The sequence below is a fragment of the Maniola hyperantus genome, chromosome 20, assembly GCF_902806685.2.
Source record: "Maniola hyperantus chromosome 20, iAphHyp1.2, whole genome shotgun sequence".
Taxonomy (NCBI): Eukaryota; Metazoa; Arthropoda; class Insecta; order Lepidoptera; family Nymphalidae; genus Maniola; species Maniola hyperantus.
The window spans coordinates 10,439,152-10,460,138 of NC_048555.1; the positions used below are offsets into that span (position 1 = coordinate 10,439,152).

General features: G+C 36.0%; 4 protein-coding genes across 5 annotated transcripts; 3 read left to right on the forward strand and 1 right to left on the reverse strand.

Annotated features, from left to right (window-relative positions):
* Nucleotides 1-242: 242 nt before the first annotated feature.
* LOC117992013 (ionotropic receptor 75a-like) lies at nucleotides 243-19,886 on the forward strand. Of its 2 annotated transcripts, XM_069505232.1 has the most exons (6): nucleotides 243-389; nucleotides 16,137-16,304; nucleotides 16,892-17,118; nucleotides 17,519-17,730; nucleotides 18,642-18,913; nucleotides 19,455-19,886. In XM_069505232.1, the coding sequence occupies exons 2-6, from the start codon at nucleotides 16,195-16,197 to the stop codon at nucleotides 19,678-19,680; spliced, it is 1,047 nt and encodes a 348-aa protein (XP_069361333.1). In that variant the 5' UTR covers nucleotides 243-389; nucleotides 16,137-16,194; the 3' UTR covers nucleotides 19,681-19,886. The 2 variants fall into 2 exon arrangements, with proteins under 2 accessions (XP_069361333.1, XP_034835553.2); XM_034979662.2 differs by lacking the exon at nucleotides 243-389 and having other exon boundaries at nucleotides 15,756-16,304.
* Nucleotides 320-6,059, reverse strand: LOC117991821 (leucine-rich repeat-containing protein 49). The gene is made up of 11 exons (XM_034979440.2): nucleotides 5,859-6,059; nucleotides 5,617-5,786; nucleotides 5,296-5,427; nucleotides 4,278-4,487; nucleotides 3,594-3,872; nucleotides 3,368-3,521; nucleotides 3,109-3,248; nucleotides 1,724-2,854; nucleotides 1,452-1,650; nucleotides 1,132-1,356; nucleotides 320-1,024 (listed from the first exon to the last, which is right to left on the reverse strand). The coding sequence occupies exons 1-11, from the start codon at nucleotides 5,883-5,885 to the stop codon at nucleotides 821-823; spliced, it is 2,871 nt and encodes a 956-aa protein (XP_034835331.1). The 5' UTR covers nucleotides 5,886-6,059; the 3' UTR covers nucleotides 320-820.
* Nucleotides 6,209-7,829, forward strand: LOC117991831 (lanC-like protein 3). Its single transcript, XM_034979462.2, has one exon. It carries the CDS (start codon nucleotides 6,404-6,406, stop codon nucleotides 7,694-7,696), a length of 1,293 nt encoding a protein of 430 aa, XP_034835353.1. The 5' UTR covers nucleotides 6,209-6,403; the 3' UTR covers nucleotides 7,697-7,829.
* Nucleotides 8,154-9,451, forward strand: LOC138403711 (uncharacterized). The gene has a single exon (XM_069505233.1). It carries the CDS (start codon nucleotides 8,555-8,557, stop codon nucleotides 9,278-9,280), a length of 726 nt encoding a protein of 241 aa, XP_069361334.1. The 5' UTR covers nucleotides 8,154-8,554; the 3' UTR covers nucleotides 9,281-9,451.
* Nucleotides 19,887-20,987: the final 1,101 nt, after the last annotated feature.

Sequence of the window (20,987 nt, forward strand, 5' to 3'; positions counted from 1 at the left end):
ATAAATTATAAAGTCGTCCCACTATCTAGAAAGAAAAGCCGGCCGTTAACTGGGACTATGTAATAAGTATAGACCAGTCATATCTTGCCTTTGCTAAGCACGACATCTCAATTTTTACAAAATGTTTTTATTTCTACATAACACAATATACATCATACGTACGTGAATTTTTAAACAAAATAATATTAATTTACTTGGCTATTTATTCTAGCTCTAAGTCTAGTTCTTTGTCTTAGTAATATTGAGCAACTATGTGAAGTAATGTATCAGTTCTGAAAATATGGGCTAGGTAGCTATATCTGATATTGATAAGCACTATTTATATATTAATTAGTACTTAACAAAATACCATTATAAAGTGTTGAAAAATATGTACTCGTATATTATGAGTAATGGATATGTGTTTCACTTCAAATTGTACTAAAATAATATAATATATTTAAAGATTGTGGTCAATTGACAATTTTTAATAATTACAATATCATTAACAAATACCACCAACTAATATTGGAAAATATTATTATTTCATATTAATTTCGTGTAAATTTTTACTATTTAGCAGTTGTGTATTGCCATCAGTGTGTGTTTTAGGAATCTGTAATTTATTATCTAAAAAGGATACTTCTAATATTATACTAAATACCGTGCAGTTCATAGTCGATTAGTGCTGCTGGTAGGTTTTACTACGAAAATTATGTTGTCTTTATTTCTAAAAAAGTGGAAAATTTCCCAGACTAATACAGGTCTGTGTTTTTTGTAACGAGTAGGTACTTTGTCAATTTAGCTTTACAAATTTTATAAGAACCATTTGCAAAATGTGTCACAAAGAGTCCATAAGCATACGCATTTGTTCTTTAACATGATTTTCCATGTTGGCAAAATCTCGTAAGACTTCTTCAATCATTTCCACAAATATTGTAGGCCACAGAAGTTCAAGTGTGCGCAGTCGTATAGCCGCTCCACATGCTAAATCAATCGCATGCGATAGTTGACCTCGGCCGCGAACTCTCCAACTCATGTCCTCCTGTCGAACATATTTATATTATTAAAATCAATATTTTATTTTTAATACTAAGTTACTAGTTACTAGTTAAGATTACTAAGTTTTGAAGCTCCATGAAAAAAATATACCTGCGAAACATGTCCTTTCTTATATTGCAGCGCTTCTTTAGCTATAACATCTCGAAGTGCTGGATCTGCAGCTCTTAACCACGCTTTAGCACTAGAGCCACTGTTTCCAGTTTTGCCTAATCTTGTTAATAAGGGTTGTAACGGAGCGTCAGGTAGTGCACGTAAAACCATATCACTTAAGCCACTATATGTTTTATTAGCTAGCTTCATTTCTTCATCTGTAATCTGATCAAGAGGTGAGTTAATAATAAAAGTTAGATATTCAAAGCAACGTAAAAGTTACTTTTTATCATTTAAGTACTGAAAAAAGTGTTACTTACCAGTACATCGTTAATTTCTTTTAGACCCCAGTGGGCAAGTCTATATACCGTATATTCTCGCCAAATTTTGGCACAAATAGGATTTCCTTCAGGCATTATATTTAAACCAGTTACTCCTCGTAATTCAGCCAAGGCATGCAATTGGCCCAAATGTTGTAACCCAGTTGCGCGAACAGATATATGTGTCACGTTAGGAAACCTAAAAATTTATGAATATATTTTTAGGTATATTTTTACAATCTGGATCATTTCAACTAAATTTTGTAACTTACTTGGCTTTAAGTTCCGGTAGTGCCTGAGCGACAGCATGAAAATGTACATAATGAAAGGCTGCACGAGTCACCGATCGTGCTCTTTCCCAATCCCAATCACGAGCTAGACGCCGCACTGCCCCGGCACCCCAAGCGCTAACGAGACCATCACAAACCTCTACAAGATAATCAACGCCTTGTTCCCTGTCTTTACATTGAGGTAGTGGTTTGGGAACAGGCTCTGACGATTTTAGACTTGCTAAATTTTTAGTAGACTTTGCTCGAGCAGTTGAAGCACGGTGAGCTGATGATGCTCTCTCGTTTCTTCTCGTTATAGTTGCACTGCGAATATTTCTTGTATTTGTTCTGCTATTTAAAGAACCTTGTCTTTTTAAAAATTTACTATTATTGTCACTTCCTGATGTCGAAGATGTGGCAACAGATCCAACATTTGTATTGCATGAAATATTACTAGTATTTTCACAGTTGTCAGATATCCTAGCACCTGCTTTCACCCGCCGACTTTCTGGGTCGCAAACAGATTTAGATCGCATTGAACTAAAGTTTTCACGTCGTCTTACAGTAGGCACCCTTCGAAGTTGTCTTTTTATATTAGTATCATCATCACTATCACTAGACGAAGAAGGCATGGAACTTATTGATGAATCACCTATTGGTTCAACACTAGAAATACTTTCCCATCTTTTTAATACGGGTTCTGTACTGTCATTCAATTTAACATTTTCCAGTGACGATATAATTGGCAGTAAAATTGGTGGTAATCTAAGATCACTACTTGTAGAAGTAGAATTAGATACGTCCGTATCTTGAGAAGCGCTTCTTTCAGAAAAGTTAACACGTCTGTCAGAAGGTTTCCGGGCAGTTGAGCTTCTCTGCAATTTTTGCGTTACAGGCTTCGGAGTAGAAATGTTAGAAAAAACTTGCGTACTAGTATCAACGTTGTTTATTTTGTAATCTGATTTGTTATTATCACCTTTCTGTGTAGACGCTATTAAATCAGGAATAACATTTGTCTCTACTGTTTGAGTTTCATCACATTGCATGCCAGCAGCAGACTCTATTTCTAACTCTTCGATATCATCTTGCTTAACTGAGCTTGTGGCAGTCGTTATAAAGCATTTGTTTTCTGATCTGGAAATGGAATGGGGGTGTGAGTTTAGATTTCCATTTTAAGGAATATAAACTTCTAGAAAAACAATAAAGCTCCAACAACAAACAAACGAGATGTTGTTACAAGAACAATCTCTAAGCATAGATTCTCAATCATACTAATGAAGTTTTCAGTTCAAGTTCAAAGTTACAATGAGCCTCGAATATAATAAATGTCTGGAGGAAGATCTACCTATTGTTACGGTTGAGTGCACATCATCTGCTCTCATACAAACCTGAGTAGTTCCCAGTTAGTTCGAGCATTATTAATTATCTGATCACGTCGGGCAGCTTGTTGAGCGGAGCCACTTAATGCGCAGTATGCAGCATGAGCAGCTTCTTTGTTATTACGCCAAGCCATAGCAGCACGACGAACCTACAACGGTGCAATTGAATCATTGTATCATTGATGAATATGTAAATAAAAATAAAATGATTATTTTATTGTAACTTTAGAGAAATCAATAATTATTTTGTACTAAAATCAGTTATTACCTGATTACTGACGTGCATGTTTGTTAATGTAATAAGATTTGGCAGATATGATACTAAGAAAGGAGTGCAATCGCCACCCAAAGCTACCGGATTACCATCCAAAGAAACTTCGATAAGTGATGTAGCTTCAGCTAATGTTGAAACATCCTCAATACTGTATAAATAATAAAGAGTAATATTAGAAATATTTTTTAGGTGAATAAATTAAGAGCAGTGATTCTGTTACCTTTGTAAATCATTATTTCCGAGGTATAGCTTTTGCAACTTCATTGTGTTCTGAAAGCCGAGTAATTTTCTTAAGCGATTTCGCTTAAGATTTAATTCACGCAAAGAGGTTAATCCCTGTAGATCCATCGGTCCTATGCATTTTATTTGATTTCCTGCTAAGTTGAGAACTTTGAGCTCGGTCTGATTGGACAAGCATCCAACTTTTGTTATCCTATTGCCATGTAAATCTAGTACCTCAAGTTTCAGTAAATTCGATAAACCCTCTATTCTTTTAATTCTAAAAATAAATAATTTATTTCAACAAATTAACTAACTTATCTTAAGAAATCTCTTGAATGAAAGTAAAGGAGCTGGGAAACAAAACAGTGTACTGAATAAGAATGAAATAAAATTTTAGAGCATGAGTAAACCGAATCAAAGCTATTAAAATTTAAAAAAAAAAAATACTGTAATTATATGTTTTGATTGAAATCACAAACTTTAGTCTCAGTTTTAGGTCATTTTTGCTTAGAAATAAGTTCAAATTTGTATTCGGTGATCGAAATTACGAACTTTGGACTCAATTTCAGCACGGTTTTAGACCGTTTTGCTTGAAAATGAATGTCTGGATTTAAAAAAAGTTTCACCATTTTGATGGACAGCTCCTCATTTTATTTGAAAAACATTTAAGTTATAACATTACCTGTTTTTACCCAATAGGAGAACTCTCAAGCTAAACAATTTCTCAAGTGACGTAATTTTATCAATCTGGTTATCATACACGTCTAGGAAAACAAGCTTACTTAAATCCAGAGGAGAAAGTCCTGATAAAGTGTTAATCAAATTGTGTTGTAATGATAAGAGACGTAGACCTGGCTCGCCAACTATATGTGGTATCGATGAAAGACCGCGTCTGTAAATTATATTCTAGAATTAATCAAGTATATTAATTATATGTCTTAAAGTATTAAATGTCTTTGGGCACTATTGATATTACACGTGAACATTCAAAAAACTGTTGAAGGCGTCATAACAAAAGGTAATTGTGCATAATTGACCCGCTTTGCGGACATGAACCAAAATAGTTTTAAATCAAAGATTACATTGTAACCTTTCTATATACCTATATAAATGTTTGATTCAAAATCGATGGGGCGAAACAAAGTTATTAAACATTCAAAAGAGTTGTAGTTCGAAAGAGTAGTAGTTTCCTTTCATGGTACAAAAATTATTTTAATTTTTTCGTGATTCCTACGACCCACCACAACGCGACCTATGTCAGTGTAGATCGGTGCCGTATTTGAAAACATACCTAAAGCTAAACCTTCAAGCTACCGAAAGTAGGAAGTTTCAACGAGCGTGCCTGACGTGCGGGGCGGCACCCACATATACAGGGTTACAGGAAAATAGGACACGATACCGTTAAGGGGTTATAGTACAGGACATTAGCTATCAAACGACCCCTAAAGTGCTTATGCGAAAGTGTATCGTTTTCGAGTTATTCATTTTTTTTATTTTTTTATTGGTAAAAGGGTGTTTGCCACTTTAAAAATTAATAAAAAAAGGAACAATGTATTGTATAAGGCAACCGGTTATTGGTATTGGATTGTATTTAGGTAGGTATAATAATAGGGCTAAGTTTTTGCTAGCGTTTCAATTACACCCTGTATATATATTAATTTGGGCCGTATGTCGATTGTATGAATGTGATTATAATATACCTGTCCAAACTTATCCTGTCGGGCAAACGGTCTTTTTCTTGCGGGGTTCGAGATAACTGTACTTTACCCTCGCCCACAGCTTGCAAATTAACGGAATCATCTTTGATATCTTCTTTACATATGTAATTATTTCTGGGAAATTTTAATAATTTTGTAAGTTAACTAACCTTAATAGGTAATTATTTAAGAATAGTGGTTTGACTGACCCTATGGATTAGAAAGATATGTGAAATCACTTATTGATAGAGGAGTGATATTTCATTAATTTTAATAGATTGTTACGGTCGATATACACATAAAAAATATTAAATTATATTTTACCCTGTGAGTGTGGTGTTAGAGCGTTGCAATGTAGACCGAGAATCAGCCAGAGCAGGCCGTATATGCAAGAATACACGTCCATCGCCTCCTGCTCCTGTGTCAACTCGTGGGCCACTGACATCTAAAGACTGTGCTGATCTTCCTCTAGCCCGAAAAGCTATTTTTCTTACCTTATAAATAAAAACGTGTTAACCTAATTATAATCACTCTAACGATTTAATGAAATTTAAAAATACTCTTACATTTCCACGATTGTATGTAATAGGCATTAGAAATGGAAACTATAAAACCTTATTACTGAATTGGCCCCATTTCATATGACTTTTGTTCTATTATAATAATAAATTCGTATAAAAGGCAGTTTTAGTCCATTTTATCATAAACTTCACATAAAACTGTAACCAAACTGTAGCTAAGCAACCGCCAAACGTATGGAAATTAATTTTAATTTGAACGCAATTATAACACGCACTTTATTCTTTGTCGACGTTATTTTCTAAAGGTTGAATCAAGTAAGTTTCAAGATTTGGTTATTTGTCTGTAACTGTCAAAAATTACAACGGCAACAGGCCTTAAAGGACTGCTATCCAGGGCCGTCAAATAAATTAAAATAAAAAAAATAAAAAAGCAACGGCAACAAAACAATAACAATAACGCTTCATGATTTTATGATTTTTCATTTCTTTTCTTTTCTGATAGATGTCCAAAAGAAATAAAACATTATTATTAGTAGTGTGCCATTAAATATTTATAAAGAAGCAACGGAAAGAAGAGAGTCCAATTATTGATGAGTAAACTGCTTCGAAAGGTATTTTCATTTCGAGCATTTCGTAAACACTCGTCAGCCGCCACACCGCTCGGCTTGAAAATGGTGCGATTCTTTCCTAATCCATATGAAGATTATAAACATGGAGCGAGCCTGGCACTGGACAAGAGTGGGATAATCTCGCAAATAAACGAGCACACTACGAATATAGCTAAACGCCTTCAACCGCACCGCAAAAATGTTGATGGCGGGCTTTACGTCGGCGTTACCGGCGTTTCGTACATGTTCTATTATTTGGCGAAAAACCCGTTGTTGTCGGAGAATAAAACCCAGTACATAGAGAAGGCAGTCGAATACCTTTCTCCAGCGTTAGAGACATCGGCGGGCGACCGGACTTCATTTCTCCTCGGTGACGCCGGCACACATGCTTTGGCGACGGTTTTGAAGCGTGAATTGGGAGATGAGATATTTGCTGACCACCTGAAATCTTATAAATCTCTATACAGTCAGTATTTAAATCCTAAATTCCTGAAATGCGGTGGCGACGAACTCTTCGTGGGTCGTGCTGGTTATTTAGCTGGAGCATTGTGGCTAGCTCGTGAGATACAAACTCAAATCTTCACAAATGAAGAGCTTTATAAAATATGTGATGTTATGATTGCATCCGGGCGAGAATATTCTAGAAAACGCGGCAGCCCCTGCCCTTTAATGTATCATTATTATAACACAGAATATATAGGTGCTGCACACGGCATTAGCTTCATATTGCAGATGCTTCTATCTGTACCTGGTTACTTGGAACATAATAAGTCAGCTGCCCATGATATTAAGGCTACAGTTGACTTTATAGCTTCTTTACAGTCTGAAGAAGGTAACTGGCCTTGCTGTATGGAGGAGATAGGTTTACCAGAACATAAGCTCGTACACTGGTGCCATGGGGCGCCTGGCACAGTATACTTAATGGCTAAAGCATACTTAGTATTTAAAGACCAAAAGTTTCGAAATGCTTGTATCAAAGCTGGAGAAGTTGTTTGGAATAAAGGGTTACTTAGAAAGGGCCCTGGAATTTGTCATGGCGTAGCGGGCAATGGATATGTATTCCTCCTTCTCTTCAGACTAACTGGAGATGAGAAATATGTACACCGAGCTAACTTGTTTGCTGCATTTATGACCACAGATGAGTTTTTGAGGGATGCAAGGCTTCCTGATAATCCAGAGAGTCTGTATGAGGGCACGGCTGGTACTGTGTGCTATTTAGCTGATCTGTTGGTACCAGATAAAGCAGCGTTTCCCTTTCAAAATGTATTCTCTTAATTTAAAAATATTTAACATACTCTTCGAAATGTAATTTCATACAATATGATAACTTACCTATTTATTATTTAATTAACTACAATTTTGTAATTTATTTTGTGTCCTCAAAAATAGACTCATGTTAACTCTACAAATGTGATTTTATTTAAATTTGTCTGTAGAAATCTGTAGAAAATTAGAAGGACAAATACATATTTTAGAACTTTTATAACACCTAGTCTAAAGTTTTAGTTTTAGTTAGTTTAACGCGTTATCGACGAACATCTTAGAAAAACTAATACGCCCCCGCACACCCGCACAGCCCCGCGCTAATCCCGTGCCTGCGCGAGTGACGTGTGGGTGTGCCCCCGCCTCATACCCCGATTGCCATTTCAACCTGTTATAAAACTTTAAAAAAAAATCGAGCCAGACTCGCACAGGAAGAGTTCCGTACCTACCATCGTACTACTAGAAATAATACTCTTTTTTTTTTTGAAATTTTTAGTATTTGCTTTTATAGCGGCAATAGCGGCAGTATAAACACATTCAGTGAAAATTTATATTACCTATCATGGTCCACGAGATACAGCCCGCTGACAGACAGACAGACGGACGCACGGACAGCGGAGTCTTAGTACAATATCTTAGTAAATACCGTTGACACCCTTCGGGTACGGAACCCTAAAAACAAGTTCATCAAATGGCCAATCATCATATCATTACACATTTAAATCATCATTCTGCTGACAGTAATATCTCGTCTGCAATTTTGTTGTCAATAGAAACTTGATAAATTAAGTACCTACCTAGTTACCTAGATTCAAGTTGGTTTCTAGATCTTTTATTTCATTTCTAATTTACTTTTGAGACAATGTAAAAATGAATTTAATCTCAATAATGTTTCTCTTCAATATGTGGCCCGTATGTGCAATTTCTATAATATTAGACATTTTAAAATTCAAAAACATAGAAAGTGTCGTTATTTTGAATTCCTACAGTAGCTACAACATAGTTGCTATTCAGAAAATCTTAAACGACAACAATATTAAAGTGTCGAGTTTTACATCGGACACGAGGCCTATACAAACTGGATATTCTAAAATTGGGTTCATTTTGGACGCATCCTGCGAATTCTGGAACGTGACTTTTGGAATGATCGACGAAACACATTTCCGAAGCTCTTACACTTGGTTGATTAAAACTGATCATCTTGAATCTACTGCAAACATTTTGTCGAAGTTTCCATTTGAGATTAACTCTGATGTTATTCTTATAACAAAAAGCGGAGAACCTAATTCATTTTATTTGCACGAAGCCTATAACAAAGGGTTTTACACTAAAGGTTCTTTTCTGGTAACCAAGGCTGGGATCTGGGACTCAAAACTGTATTTAGATCAGAAGAAAAGGACCAATTTAACGGGGGTAGTTTTGAAATGCGTTGTAGTTGTGGTCGATCCTATAATGAATCAAACTTTTGAACATTATTTGGAACATACGAGACCGGAGGAGTCTATAGTGGATTCTTTGCATAAACTGAAGTTCTTTACATTAATAAAATATCTGGGGAATATATTCAATTTCAGGTACCTAACGAAGGCTTTCTAAACCCTTTGCGTCATATTCCTCAGTGCTGATTTCTTTTTATTTATTTATTTGTACCAAAAACATATACCTACAATAAAGTGAAAAAGAAAGTAAAAGTTGACAGGGAAGCACTTATCTCTGTAAGATTCAGTCATTTATTATATCAGATGATAAGTGATAATAACCGGGATATATCGTGTCAAAAACCACATCTCCATGGCTGCCATCATCATGAGGCATCCAGACTTATACAATGGATTGATTGTTATTTATATCTGGCGGGAATGGACTATGAGTCATATTTAATTGTTAACTATTTGAATCAACATATTTTGTGTCATGTTTAACATCTAGCTGATTTAATTGTTACGTTAATGATTTGTGACGTCACAGGAAGTATCATTTAGTTCAATCACTTTGCAATTTGTAAAATACTGGAAGTTAAATAATACCAACCTTTAAAATATGTCAGTTTTGCTGTCCTGTCAAATTAGTATAAAAAGCGTAGGTTTAATAAAAATGGCGGTCAATTGTGAGAATTAAGTCGAAGGCGCAAGCTATGCTTAAAAATACAGTGAAGTGAAATTGGAAACTGACTATTATTGAAGACCATCCCTATACTTCTGCAACATTTCAGAAGTGGGATACTAAGAAGAGAAGAGAGCAGAACATTGAAGAATGTCAAAGATTTTTTTTTTTTCTCTTCTGAAAACACCACGCCTCTGCTTAGAAAATTACGCCGCGGGCCTATATCGACGCAAACTCATCTTCAAGATGCGACCAGAGGACTTTTCTGTGTATTATAACATCAGAGGACTTGAAGTTGAAATATCTACGTGCAAAATTGCGGTCTACAATACCAATACCAGACGCCCTACTTACTTTATTGAGAGTACCTACTTATCGTCATCGGAAAATTGTGGAAGAATCTACTACTTCAGCGCGGGCTTCAAGATGTAGAAAAGGGGATTAAAGTTCAACTACGTCTTTGCCACGCGTGAACAAGAAGCGCTGCTGTAATCTACTGACGATGACGGATCAATCACGAGCCACGGGGTTGCTGATGTCAACAAATCCGGCATCGGGTGATCGGGGCGCAACGAGCCACGCCGCGCCGTGCGGGACGCAAGGGCACCGACTCCTGTGTCGCCATAGCAACAAGTCGAGCATACCTACACTCGGTGAGTCGTATTACATCTAACCAACAAATTTTCTAAGCATAATATGCAAATTACTCTCATAATATTACATTAGTGCAGATAGAATCTTTGCCTACCTACATTGATCCCGGAAGTTAATTTTTGTAAAATGAGTTAAAAATACCATAAGTATCTAAAGATTTCATCATGAGGAGAGGCTTTAGGTGCACTCACATAATATAATCACTTTATGTAATAATTTGTGTAAAATAATGTGCATGTGTGTGTAATTACAAAAAAATAGGTGTATACTTTTTGTGATCTCTCCGATGTAGGTCTGATTATCATTATCACTAGGCAGCCGATAAAATTAAATAACCTTTGTACACGTTACTAAGTACTCCAGTCACCGCAAATCCTGAGGAATAAATCGAATCACAAAATCTGACCACCGCATAGGTCCATGAGTCCCATGACTACCGCCTCATAGGGTGGCTCTGTGTGCTGATTAATACAATATTTAATGTTCTTATTCGTAACTAAAATAACTTATGCTATTCCATCTCTGGAGAGTTTATCTGCATTGAAGTATGTATGCTACTTTATAAACGTAGGTGATGTAGTAAGTAGATTCTGTTCCGGTTTCAAAACTAAAGGCTCATACATATAAATATTAATCTTGGTTTCCAAGTTGTTGGTCTGATTTGTTCGGATCGGCCGCAATCAGTTCACCACGAGACTTTAAATACGAGGACATTTGAATTATTTAATCCTTACCCAACTTTAGTGACTGTGTGACCTATTCATGCTTACCTACTGGTAAATTATAACTACCTGACTATTCATAAGCACTTTTAAAAAGTTTACATGAATAAAAAAAAACATTCTATTCTATTCTATTCTAATGACTTTCCAATATAATGTCTGTGTGACTTATCCAAGTTAAAAACTGTGTGAGAAACCCAATAAAACTAAGAAAACTACAATACGTCTAGCCAACTAATCTTAATGTAACAAAATTTATAAAATTAATTAAACACCTTGAAGACCAGAAAATAGAGCCAGATTAATGTTGGAAATTTAATTTTTGCTAGGAACTGTGTGTAGGTACTGAATTCTTTTTAGATAAGTAGTCATAGATACACTATTTCAAAGTCAAAACATTTATTCAAATTGGGTAACATTGTACACTTTTTGATCGTTAATTGTTGAATTTGTAAAACAATAATGTAATGGTGATCATTAATTACTTAAACTTGAAACTAAAGCTATGAGGGTTCTAAACGCGCCCAGACCTGAGAATAGCCGACAAAAACTCAGCAACTATTTTTTTTAATTTATATTTTGTTTATTTGACTAACCAACAACAATGACGACTCGAATTTATTGTTCCTACGTTAAAAATCAATCTTACGAAAAATTTTAAGAAAAATTCTCGACATAAATTACAAACGTAAACTTAAAAAAAAAAGAGCAATCTATATAGTGTGTAATAATTACCTACGGATCACTACTACCGGTTTCACTAACAGCAATACCACGATGTTACAAGTTGAGCTGCACATTTTTCTTACCTACCCACTATCTCAAATATTATGTAGGTTACCAGGTTTTGTGGCATTGAATTTAACAAAAATAATGCCCTGTACAGTGTACATTCTATAACTTTAATAAAAAATAAATAAGTTAAAACAAAATTCATACACAATAAAACTAGGTATTTATATAAAAGAGACTATCGTAACTAAAAGATAGATAGCGTACAGGTTAACCATTGGCTAGTACAGATGAAATTCAGTAGGTAATAGGATTATGCTTACAAGTTAATAAGTAATAGTAAGATAGGTTTACGAATTGCAGGAAGACAATAATGTTACAATGACAGCAGTGGGTCAGTTGCGGATAAACTGTATCAAATATTATTACAATCTCAATTATTGTGATAGGCCGATTTTTAGGTATTCTTGTTGCAACAATGCATGATAGCTGATGAGTGATGGTGAGCATTAACCAATTATAGGTGATTACGATCGTGAACTATTATTTTTCGAGCACGGTCGTCATGACTTCGAAGCATAAAATTACTAAACTGACAACGAAATATGTAGTTGAAAAAAAGACTGATGTGCAAAATAAAGCGGGCAGGGCTTAGTTCAAGACACAATTTAAATGTCATCAATAGATTAAATAAAATTCATTATAATAAAAATACACAGATGACAAAATATACATCTTCGACATCATCATCATCATCATCAATCGATAGACGTGGGGGTGTCCTGGGGTGCTGGAGTGGCGACCTTGCACCGGAGGGAGCCGCACTGGCAACGTTGAAATATACATATTATGAGCTAAATAATATCGATGTACCTACTTAAAACTAACAGTTATTAATTTTGAATCGAAAGGTAATATATCGCTAAATCAGCAGATGCTAATTATCATCAAACATGTAATGTCTGAGTGACTTCCCTAACGGGACGACTGTGTGACTTCCTTAACGATAAATCAGAGTGACTTCCCTATCTGAAAGACTGCGCGACTTTCTTAACGGAACGTCTGTGTGACATCCGTAACGAAACATCTGAGTGACATTCCTAACGGATAATCTGTATGACTTCCATAACGAAACATCTGAGTGACATCCCTATCTAAATGTCTGAGTGACTTCCCTAATGGAACATCTGTGTGAATTCCATAAAAAACATCTGAGTGACTTCTCAATATCTGTGTGACTTCCGTAACGAAACTTCTGAGTGACTTCCCTATCGAAATGTCTGAGTGACTTTCGAAAGTGACTTCCCCTAAAAATGTCATCGTCAAGAGTGAAATTAGATAAAAAACAATAGTAGGTAGAACTTATAGTTAAACGAAGCTCAACTCTACTTTAATTTAATTATACTACAGTCATTACATTAAGTATTACAGTAAATCTAGTAAGTATGATTAAAATACAGAAATCACGATTAAATTGAAATATTGGTCCATAAGTCCAAAATCCTAATTAATTAGTAATAAACTTTTATTATGAATAACTCATTAATTAAATAATAGTGTTATATAAAATTAGAAACTCCTTAAGTTTGATTTTATTATTTAATATGCAACTGAGACATGCCAGTAACATTACTCCTGTAATTTTATAAATTCAAAAAATCCCGATAAGTGACGAATGACATTCTTGCATTGTCAGAATTACTCCCCTACATGCTTTAGTCTGTATCAGTCCTGTTTCTTGTATCAATAATATTATGATTCTTGTTTGTAAGATGATTCTTATACTTTCTATCCTGACTGTTTTATTCTGTACCCGTGTTCTGTTCCTTATTCCTCATGGAAACTCATCATTGGACTAAAAATACATTTGAAGTATGATGTCTGTCACATCCCTAGAGCATATCTGTGAGATCTTCCTAAAGAAGGGACTGTAGTAAATCGTAAAGAAGACTGTTTGACCGACGCAAATGGTCTTGGTGACCTGCGCATCGAGTCTGTGTGACCTACCCAACGGGGCTGTGTGACCTGCGCAAATAGTCTGTGTGATATGTGCAACGTGTGACATACATATGTGTCGCCTACCCAAATGGTGTGTGTGCCTCTGTGTGTACGTGTGTGTGTGTGTGTGAATCACTCCAACATAGTCTCCGTGTGATCTCTATTCTCTCCAACACAATGACTTGGATATGGAATCTATTTGACCTTCCCATGATAAATTGTTCGAGATGAATTAAAAGTACCTACAGTAAACTCTGCTAAAACAAGACCATAAGAATATAAAATTCAATAATCGTCCCCTGCAGATTTAAAAGGGATAGAAATGAAATCTCGTCTAAGTATGCATACTGTTTTTCTTAAGTTTATAGGTGTCATGCCCATGTAAAGTTCTTCCTAATGCAGAACTCTAGGAACGTCGAACGTCAGTTACTTACCGAGTTATTAACTTGATAATAATATAATAACGACCTTGAAAAATAACTCGTGATATGCTACAATGTCAAACCTAGCTTTTCTTGTGCAGTAGATATCTAAACCAATTTTAACTTCTTAAGTGGGCTCAGTTCAGTGCTTTCTTCATACAAACGTAGGAGGGTAATTACTACATTATTTGATATGATATGCTCAAAACTAAGTATTACATCGGTTTGTCTTGCCATTATCTAGGTTTATTGATATATTAAACATTAAAAAAATATTGATTTGAAAGTTACGAGCCTCAAAAGATTCCTATTTTAACACTAAATTTATGACAACTTTGGGCGTAAATAAATAATTGGGGTATGAAAATTCTAAAGCAAATTAACACTAGACATAGTTTATTTATTCATTAGTTGAAATATTCTATTTTGCGAACATACATTTAGTATTTTTGTTTTCTCAAAATACTTTTCCTATACCCTTGATTTCAGTAAAAATCATCGTGCTTCTCACCTTTCTCATACAATGTCAAGTGAAAAGCATACAGGTTAGGTCGAGCGTACTGCGCCACCTTAATAAAATGGTCTCATGAGTCATGACGTCAGCTGTTATAAACTTATCTGGATAGACAAGTACCTACCTACAATTTTGGATTGCAGATACAACGAAATCGTTTACATTTCATCAATTTCAAACACCCACCTACTGGTAATCAAATGTTACCATTATGTATTACCTAAATAATATAGCAAAACATTTAAAGTAATGATTAAAAGAGGAACATTAATAACAATTTTGATTAGAAGTAGTTGATAACTTAATAAATCAACTGAATATTTTATATGGTATATGCTATTAATATGTAGGTACATATTTGTAATAAAATTAAGTATCAATCAAGTGAATACTGTTCGGTATTTCTCTTTTGTCAGGTGACTGATGGTGCGAAAGCGGGGATGTTATCTGAGTGCCGTGAGACACGGCCTTTCCAGGATGGCCGAATGTCAAAAACCACATCTCCATGGCTGCCATCATCATGAGGCATCCAGACTTATACAATGGATTGATTGTTATTTATATCTGGCGGGAATGGACTATGAGTCATATTTAATTGTTAACTATTTGAATCAACATATTTTGTGTCATGTTTAACATCTAGCTGATTTAATTGTTACGTTAATGATTTGTGACGTCACAGGAAGTATCATTTAGTTCAATCACTTTGCAATTTGTAAAATACTGGAAGTTAAATAATACCAACCTTTAAAATATGTCAGTTTTGCTGTCCTGTCAAATTAGTATAAAAAGCGTAGGTTTAATAAAAATGGCGGTCAATTGTGAGAATTAAGTCGAAGGCGCAAGCTATGCTTAAAAATACAGTGAAGTGAAATTGGAAACTGACTATTATTGAAGACCATCCCTATACTTCTGCAACAATCGTTAAATTGGGTATCCATATTTTACTAACCGACTTGAATCAACGTTGCAATCGATTGATATGCGTTGTCACAACTAGGCTGCTCTTCCCTCCACGTAACCTTTCTAAGTAGGTACCTACCTACTAGGATGCTTAAAGATGCGTGGAGATTGATTTTTCTGAAACCCAATTGACAAAGTTTTGCTCACTTCAACGGACTTACGGTGAACTAATTATGTAAGCTTTGGAAATGAAAAGATTATTTTGGTTTGCCTACCTACCTACTTATTTCACACACTTTCCTCGCTCGAAATTAAAAGTTCCTTATTGCTAGAAAAGTTACATATTCTTTATCTGAGTTTCTACGAAATAATTATATTATAGAGTGTACTCAACACTTTTCTAGCTATGAATTCCGAAGGACAAACTCTTGGGGCTACTTGCGTAATGGCAGCTTCGACGGTATGGTGGGCTCACTTCAGCGTCGGGAGGCGGATATTGGTGGTACCCCTATATTCTACAGGTCGGACAGGGCCCAGTTCATAGATTACATCACTCCTACGTGGCAATCTAGGTATGGTTACTTGCAGACACCAAAATTATTAACGATTCTTGCCATAAAATTAAACCACCAACCAACCAATATAAAGGCGAAAGTTTGTATGTGTGTGTGTCTGTGTTACTATTTCACGCAAAAACTACTGGATATATGGAAAACTACTGGAAGTTCCTATGGGTTTTATAAAAACCTCAATCCACGCGGACGAAGTCGCGGGCATCATCTAGTGATTATATTATAAAACCAAAATTTTAAAAAGTACCTACCTACATTTTTACCTCGATAAGTAAAGACTTGAAATGATCACTTATTTTATCGTTTGCCTTTTCGAAACTCAAAATATTTTCTCACAAGCATTTTGTTGGTTTGTTCAAATCTTTTAACTTCGCTTAAAAAACGCTTTAACTAAAAAAAAATGTGATTTTTCGCTTGGGTATAGTTAAAGACCCAGAGAATGACATAGGCTACTTTGTATGTATGTACCGGAAAATCAAAGAGTTCTCACGGGATTATATTATAGTCTCACATTTACTTAGTACACGTTTAAAACAAAGCATCAGAAGTGAGATGCACAACTTTATTACAACACTTTTCAATTACAGGCCATGTTTCATCCTACGCCACCCCAAGTATCCTGGTGGATTCTCCACAATATACACCCGTCCACTCACAGACATAGTGTGGTACTGCATCATTGCTATATTGAGTGCGATTGGAGTCACGCTGGGTGTCATGCTGAAGCTTCAGGTTTTGAGAGAACCTGGGGATGATCAGGATTCCTCGAGCTCTATGGCTTTTATATTCATATTCAGTGCAGTGAGCCAGCAAGGTAGGTACTTAACTAGTTAATTATTTTCGGTCCTTCATTTCGGTCGGATTTTTCATGTTCGATTCTAATTACTCAGTGCCTCAATAGGTCAATGGTTGCAGGAGTGGACTGAAATCCTAAATATTGGCGGTTCAAACCCCACCCGTTGCACTATTGTAGTATCGACTAAGCACCTAAGACCTAGCACAAACTTAACGCTTTGTTGGAGGGGAAAGGGGACTATTAGTCATGATTAACATGGTTATATTGTTTAAAAAAATAAATTTTTACTGCATAATAAGAGTACCTACCTACTTTAATTCAATTCGGTAGGTAAGTAGGGTACCGTACAGTCGCTTACCATTGAATTGAAGCGCCTACTTACGACTATCTATTTAAAAAAAATACCCTCAAATTGCAGGTTCAACGCTTAATAGGGGATCTTTATCAATGAAGATCATTATATTCATGACCTTTATCTTCTCCCTAACTCTGTATCAATACTACAATGCGACAGTCGTGTCCACTTTACTAAGAGAACCTCCGAAGAGTATCAGAAACCTTAAAGATCTGCTGAATAGCAATCTGAAGGCTGGAGTAGAGGATGTGCTGTATAATAAAGATTATTTCAAGGTTTGCTCTTTACTTTTTTTGTAATCATATAAATTTGTACCTATTTTCTGTTGATTATTATTTTGCAAATGTTTTGCAAGGAGTAGGAGGTCCCGGGTTCGATTCCTGGCTTGGTGTGGTGGAAGGTTTCGGCCGTGGCTAGTTACCACCCTACCAGCAAATCCGACCGCTAAGCGATTCCGGTACGATGCCGTGTAGAAACCGATCAGGGATAAGATAAGAATGGTTTAATGAAACTGCCATACTCCTTTCATCTTAGACTGCATCAGCACTTACTATCAGGTGAGATCGCAGTCAGGGGCTAACTTAGATAATTAGTAAAAAAAGTGACAAAATGGGACTACCAGATTTGATCTTATGCAGGGAACTAGGCTACTAGTAAACCTGTGGAATCTCATTTTAGATTTTGATGCCAAGGAATCTTCAAGGAATGGCCTTAGGTTTATGATAAAGGGACCCTTTATCGACTAGAGCCATAATCAGGCTCACGATGCCAAAGTGATTTATTCAAGGAGAGGGTAGATTAAAAAATAACTAAAGTTAACGCTTTTGCAAGAGACCTCATAAGTAAATAAATTCAGTCAGTTAGTAATATAAACTTAAAAAAAATTTCGCAACCCTCTTATGCTACGCTTTCAAGCTTCAATGTCAAAAACACTATTCAAGTATTCTCAAATGCACCACTAGCGATTTTTGATTATAACAGTGTATTTATTATGTATAGTACACGACAGGTCGAGTTGGCAATCAGGGTATGAGGCGGGGGGACGCCCCGCATACCCGCACCGGGTTAGCGCGGAAGCTGTGCGGGTGTGTGGGCCGTCTCTACCCGATAGCGATCTGCGATCTCAACCTGTCGCGCACTACAGGTATGTTTGTAAGTAAATGTCATAAAAAAATTTTGTTTCTAGCGCACGACAGACCCAGTGGCATTAAAACTGTACCACCGGAAGATAGTAACAAGAAGCCATTACAACTTCCTCACTCCGGAACAAGGCATGGCGCTGGTCAAACGCGGCGGTTTTGCGTTCCACGTAGACAGTGTCACGGGATACAGGATCATGAAGAGCAGTTTCAGCGAGCGGGAGATATGCGATGCTCATGAGATCCAGTTGTATCCTCCGCAGACCATGGCAGCGGCTTTGACGAAGCATTCACCTTATAGAGAACATGTGGCTATTGGGTTAGGAACTTTCACTTCTACTAAGAATCTTCATTCTTTTGTTTGATATGAGCGAGCAAACATAGGTGGGTTACCTGATGTTTCTAGTGATTCTGGTGCCAATGAACATCTTAAGCACCAGAGCTGCTTCTTGGAAAGCTTTCTGGTTTCCTCTCAAAGCTATTTAAAGGTAGATTTTCGAGTCAAGCACCTGTGGCACCAGTGGCGCAACGCCAGTGACGCTGCGACAGAATAATTAATGTAGGTACTTACTATGAAAATGTAGGCAACGTCATTCGAGTGCAGCGATTCTGACGCCATCGGGCGCTCTGTCGCAGCGTCAATGACGTCACAAACATGTTTCTCTTAAACTATAAACAAATTCAAATGGTAATTGAATCGATCGAAATGATTTAAGTAGGTATGTAAGGTACGGTACGGTACGACAGATTTGGCGCTGACATTTTTATATTAAGAGTTGGTATGTCAATCTTACGACTGGGTTTTTGCGTATTATAAATCTAAGTATTTATTGGAAAAAACTTCTACATTTTTGTTCCAGAATCCGCAAGATATACGAAGCCGGGTTGATGCATAGACTCAAATCTATATGGGACGAGCCGAAGCCACCATGCGTCCACACTCCCGACACTAGCATCTTCAACGTCACACTGAGAGAGTTTTCTAGCGCCCTCATTTTACTGGCTTTTGGTATTGCACTCGCTGTGATTATTCTGTTGGCCGAAATCGCCATATATGAATATAATAAACGCCTATCGAGTTTCTAGTTCCGACACTAAAGGCGGAACCAAATTTATTTATAACTAATACATATCTGTCGTCTATTCCTCTCTTATTTACTGTTGTATTTATATATATATATATATATATATACATACGTATATTATGTATATTTACTTTATTTAATTAGTACACCCCTTCCGCTTTCTTTAATTTTTATAATATCCTCTACCCTAAGGTTGCCTGGAAGAGATCGCTATTTTAGCGATAAGGCCGAATATTGTACATGCTATCTTTGTTATAATATGTCTATTGTTTTGGTTTTGGTGTACAATAAAGCATATTTTACTTTACATAATATCTGGTTAATACATAGTAGGTACACAGTACACTATATGAAATAAATAAATTTAATTTTCACTAAACTGAGCAAATTGACGAGACGTAAGTCGCAAATATGTAACCTATTTTATAGTAAGAAATCTCTGAAATAAAAGATAAAAAATATTTATGTCTATTTATTTTGAGTAGTTAGGTACACAACGGTTTTTTTCAACATACATTCATTATTTCGTGAAAAATTACAAAGTTCCAAACTCAAGAGGCCTTCTCATACAATTTCTTTTATTAATTATTATGCTTTTGCTCTAAATGGTTATAAACGGGAAATCTTGCTAGAAACTATTTCCTCATAATATTTCGTCGTTGCGGCTTGAAACAGCAACTTGGTAGCTTTAAAATTGAAAAATCTACCGTTTTAAAACACCTTTAAAACGGCTTTCTACTTTAATAGTTCCGCTAAAATGGACATAATATAGTACGTTGGAACTCTGGAAGAGGTGTGCCCTTGGGTGTGCCTTACAAAATGACAGTTATTTTTTGTGCCGATTCGAAGCGCCCCACTGAGCGTACCGTGAATTAAATTGAAACTTTGTGTCAAGGTTTTCGTGTTGACACTATGTTGATAGATCATCACTAACATTTAGTTCAGAGTACGCTCACTGATGCTATTAGCGCCAAAATGACGAAAATCAAGTTGCTTTAAAAACAGATCGGCAATCGCAGGTCCAGCGTACTTAAATTAGTGAAGGTCAGTGATAATATTATGTTTGAATAAAAAGACTGTGACATAGGTATAGTACGCGACAGGTTGAAATGTCAATCGGGGTATAAGGCGGGGGACGTCTCGCACGTCACCCGCACCATCCCGTAGCGCGGGGGCTGTGCGGGTGTGCGGGGCATCCCCACCCTGATTGTTATCTCGACTTGTCGCATATTATATAGTTACAGACCTTTTATGGAGTACAGACGAAACGATGTCGTTTTATTACGGAACCATAAAACGTTTTTACTA

What these genes read in the sequence shown, in the direction of transcription:
- LOC117991821 (XM_034979440.2), bottom strand. Translation starts at nt 5,885, where the DNA reads ATGCCTATTACATACAATCGTGGAAAT. An exon ending in GACAGGATAAGTTTGGACAG is followed by an intron (nt 4,488 to 5,295) that starts GTATATTATAAT and finishes TATAATTTACAG; the next exon opens with ACGCGGTCTTTCATCGATAC. An exon ending in AAGAAATTAACGATGTACTG is followed by an intron (nt 1,357 to 1,451) that starts GTAAGTAACACT and finishes CCTCTTGATCAG; the next exon opens with ATTACAGATGAAGAAATGAA.
- LOC117991831 (XM_034979462.2), top strand. Translation starts at nt 6,404, where the DNA reads ATGAGTAAACTGCTTCGAAAGGTATTTTCATTTCGAGCATTTCGTAAA.
- LOC138403711 (XM_069505233.1), top strand. Translation starts at nt 8,555, where the DNA reads ATGAATTTAATCTCAATAATGTTTCTCTTCAATATGTGGCCCGTATGT.
- LOC117992013 (XM_069505232.1), top strand. Translation starts at nt 16,195, where the DNA reads ATGGTGGGCTCACTTCAGCGTCGGGAGGCGGATATTGGTGGTACCCCT. An exon ending in ATAATAAAGATTATTTCAAG is followed by an intron (nt 17,731 to 18,641) that starts GTTTGCTCTTTA and finishes TTTTGTTTCTAG; the next exon opens with CGCACGACAGACCCAGTGGC. An exon ending in AGAGAACATGTGGCTATTGG is followed by an intron (nt 18,914 to 19,454) that starts GTTAGGAACTTT and finishes TTTTTGTTCCAG; the next exon opens with AATCCGCAAGATATACGAAG.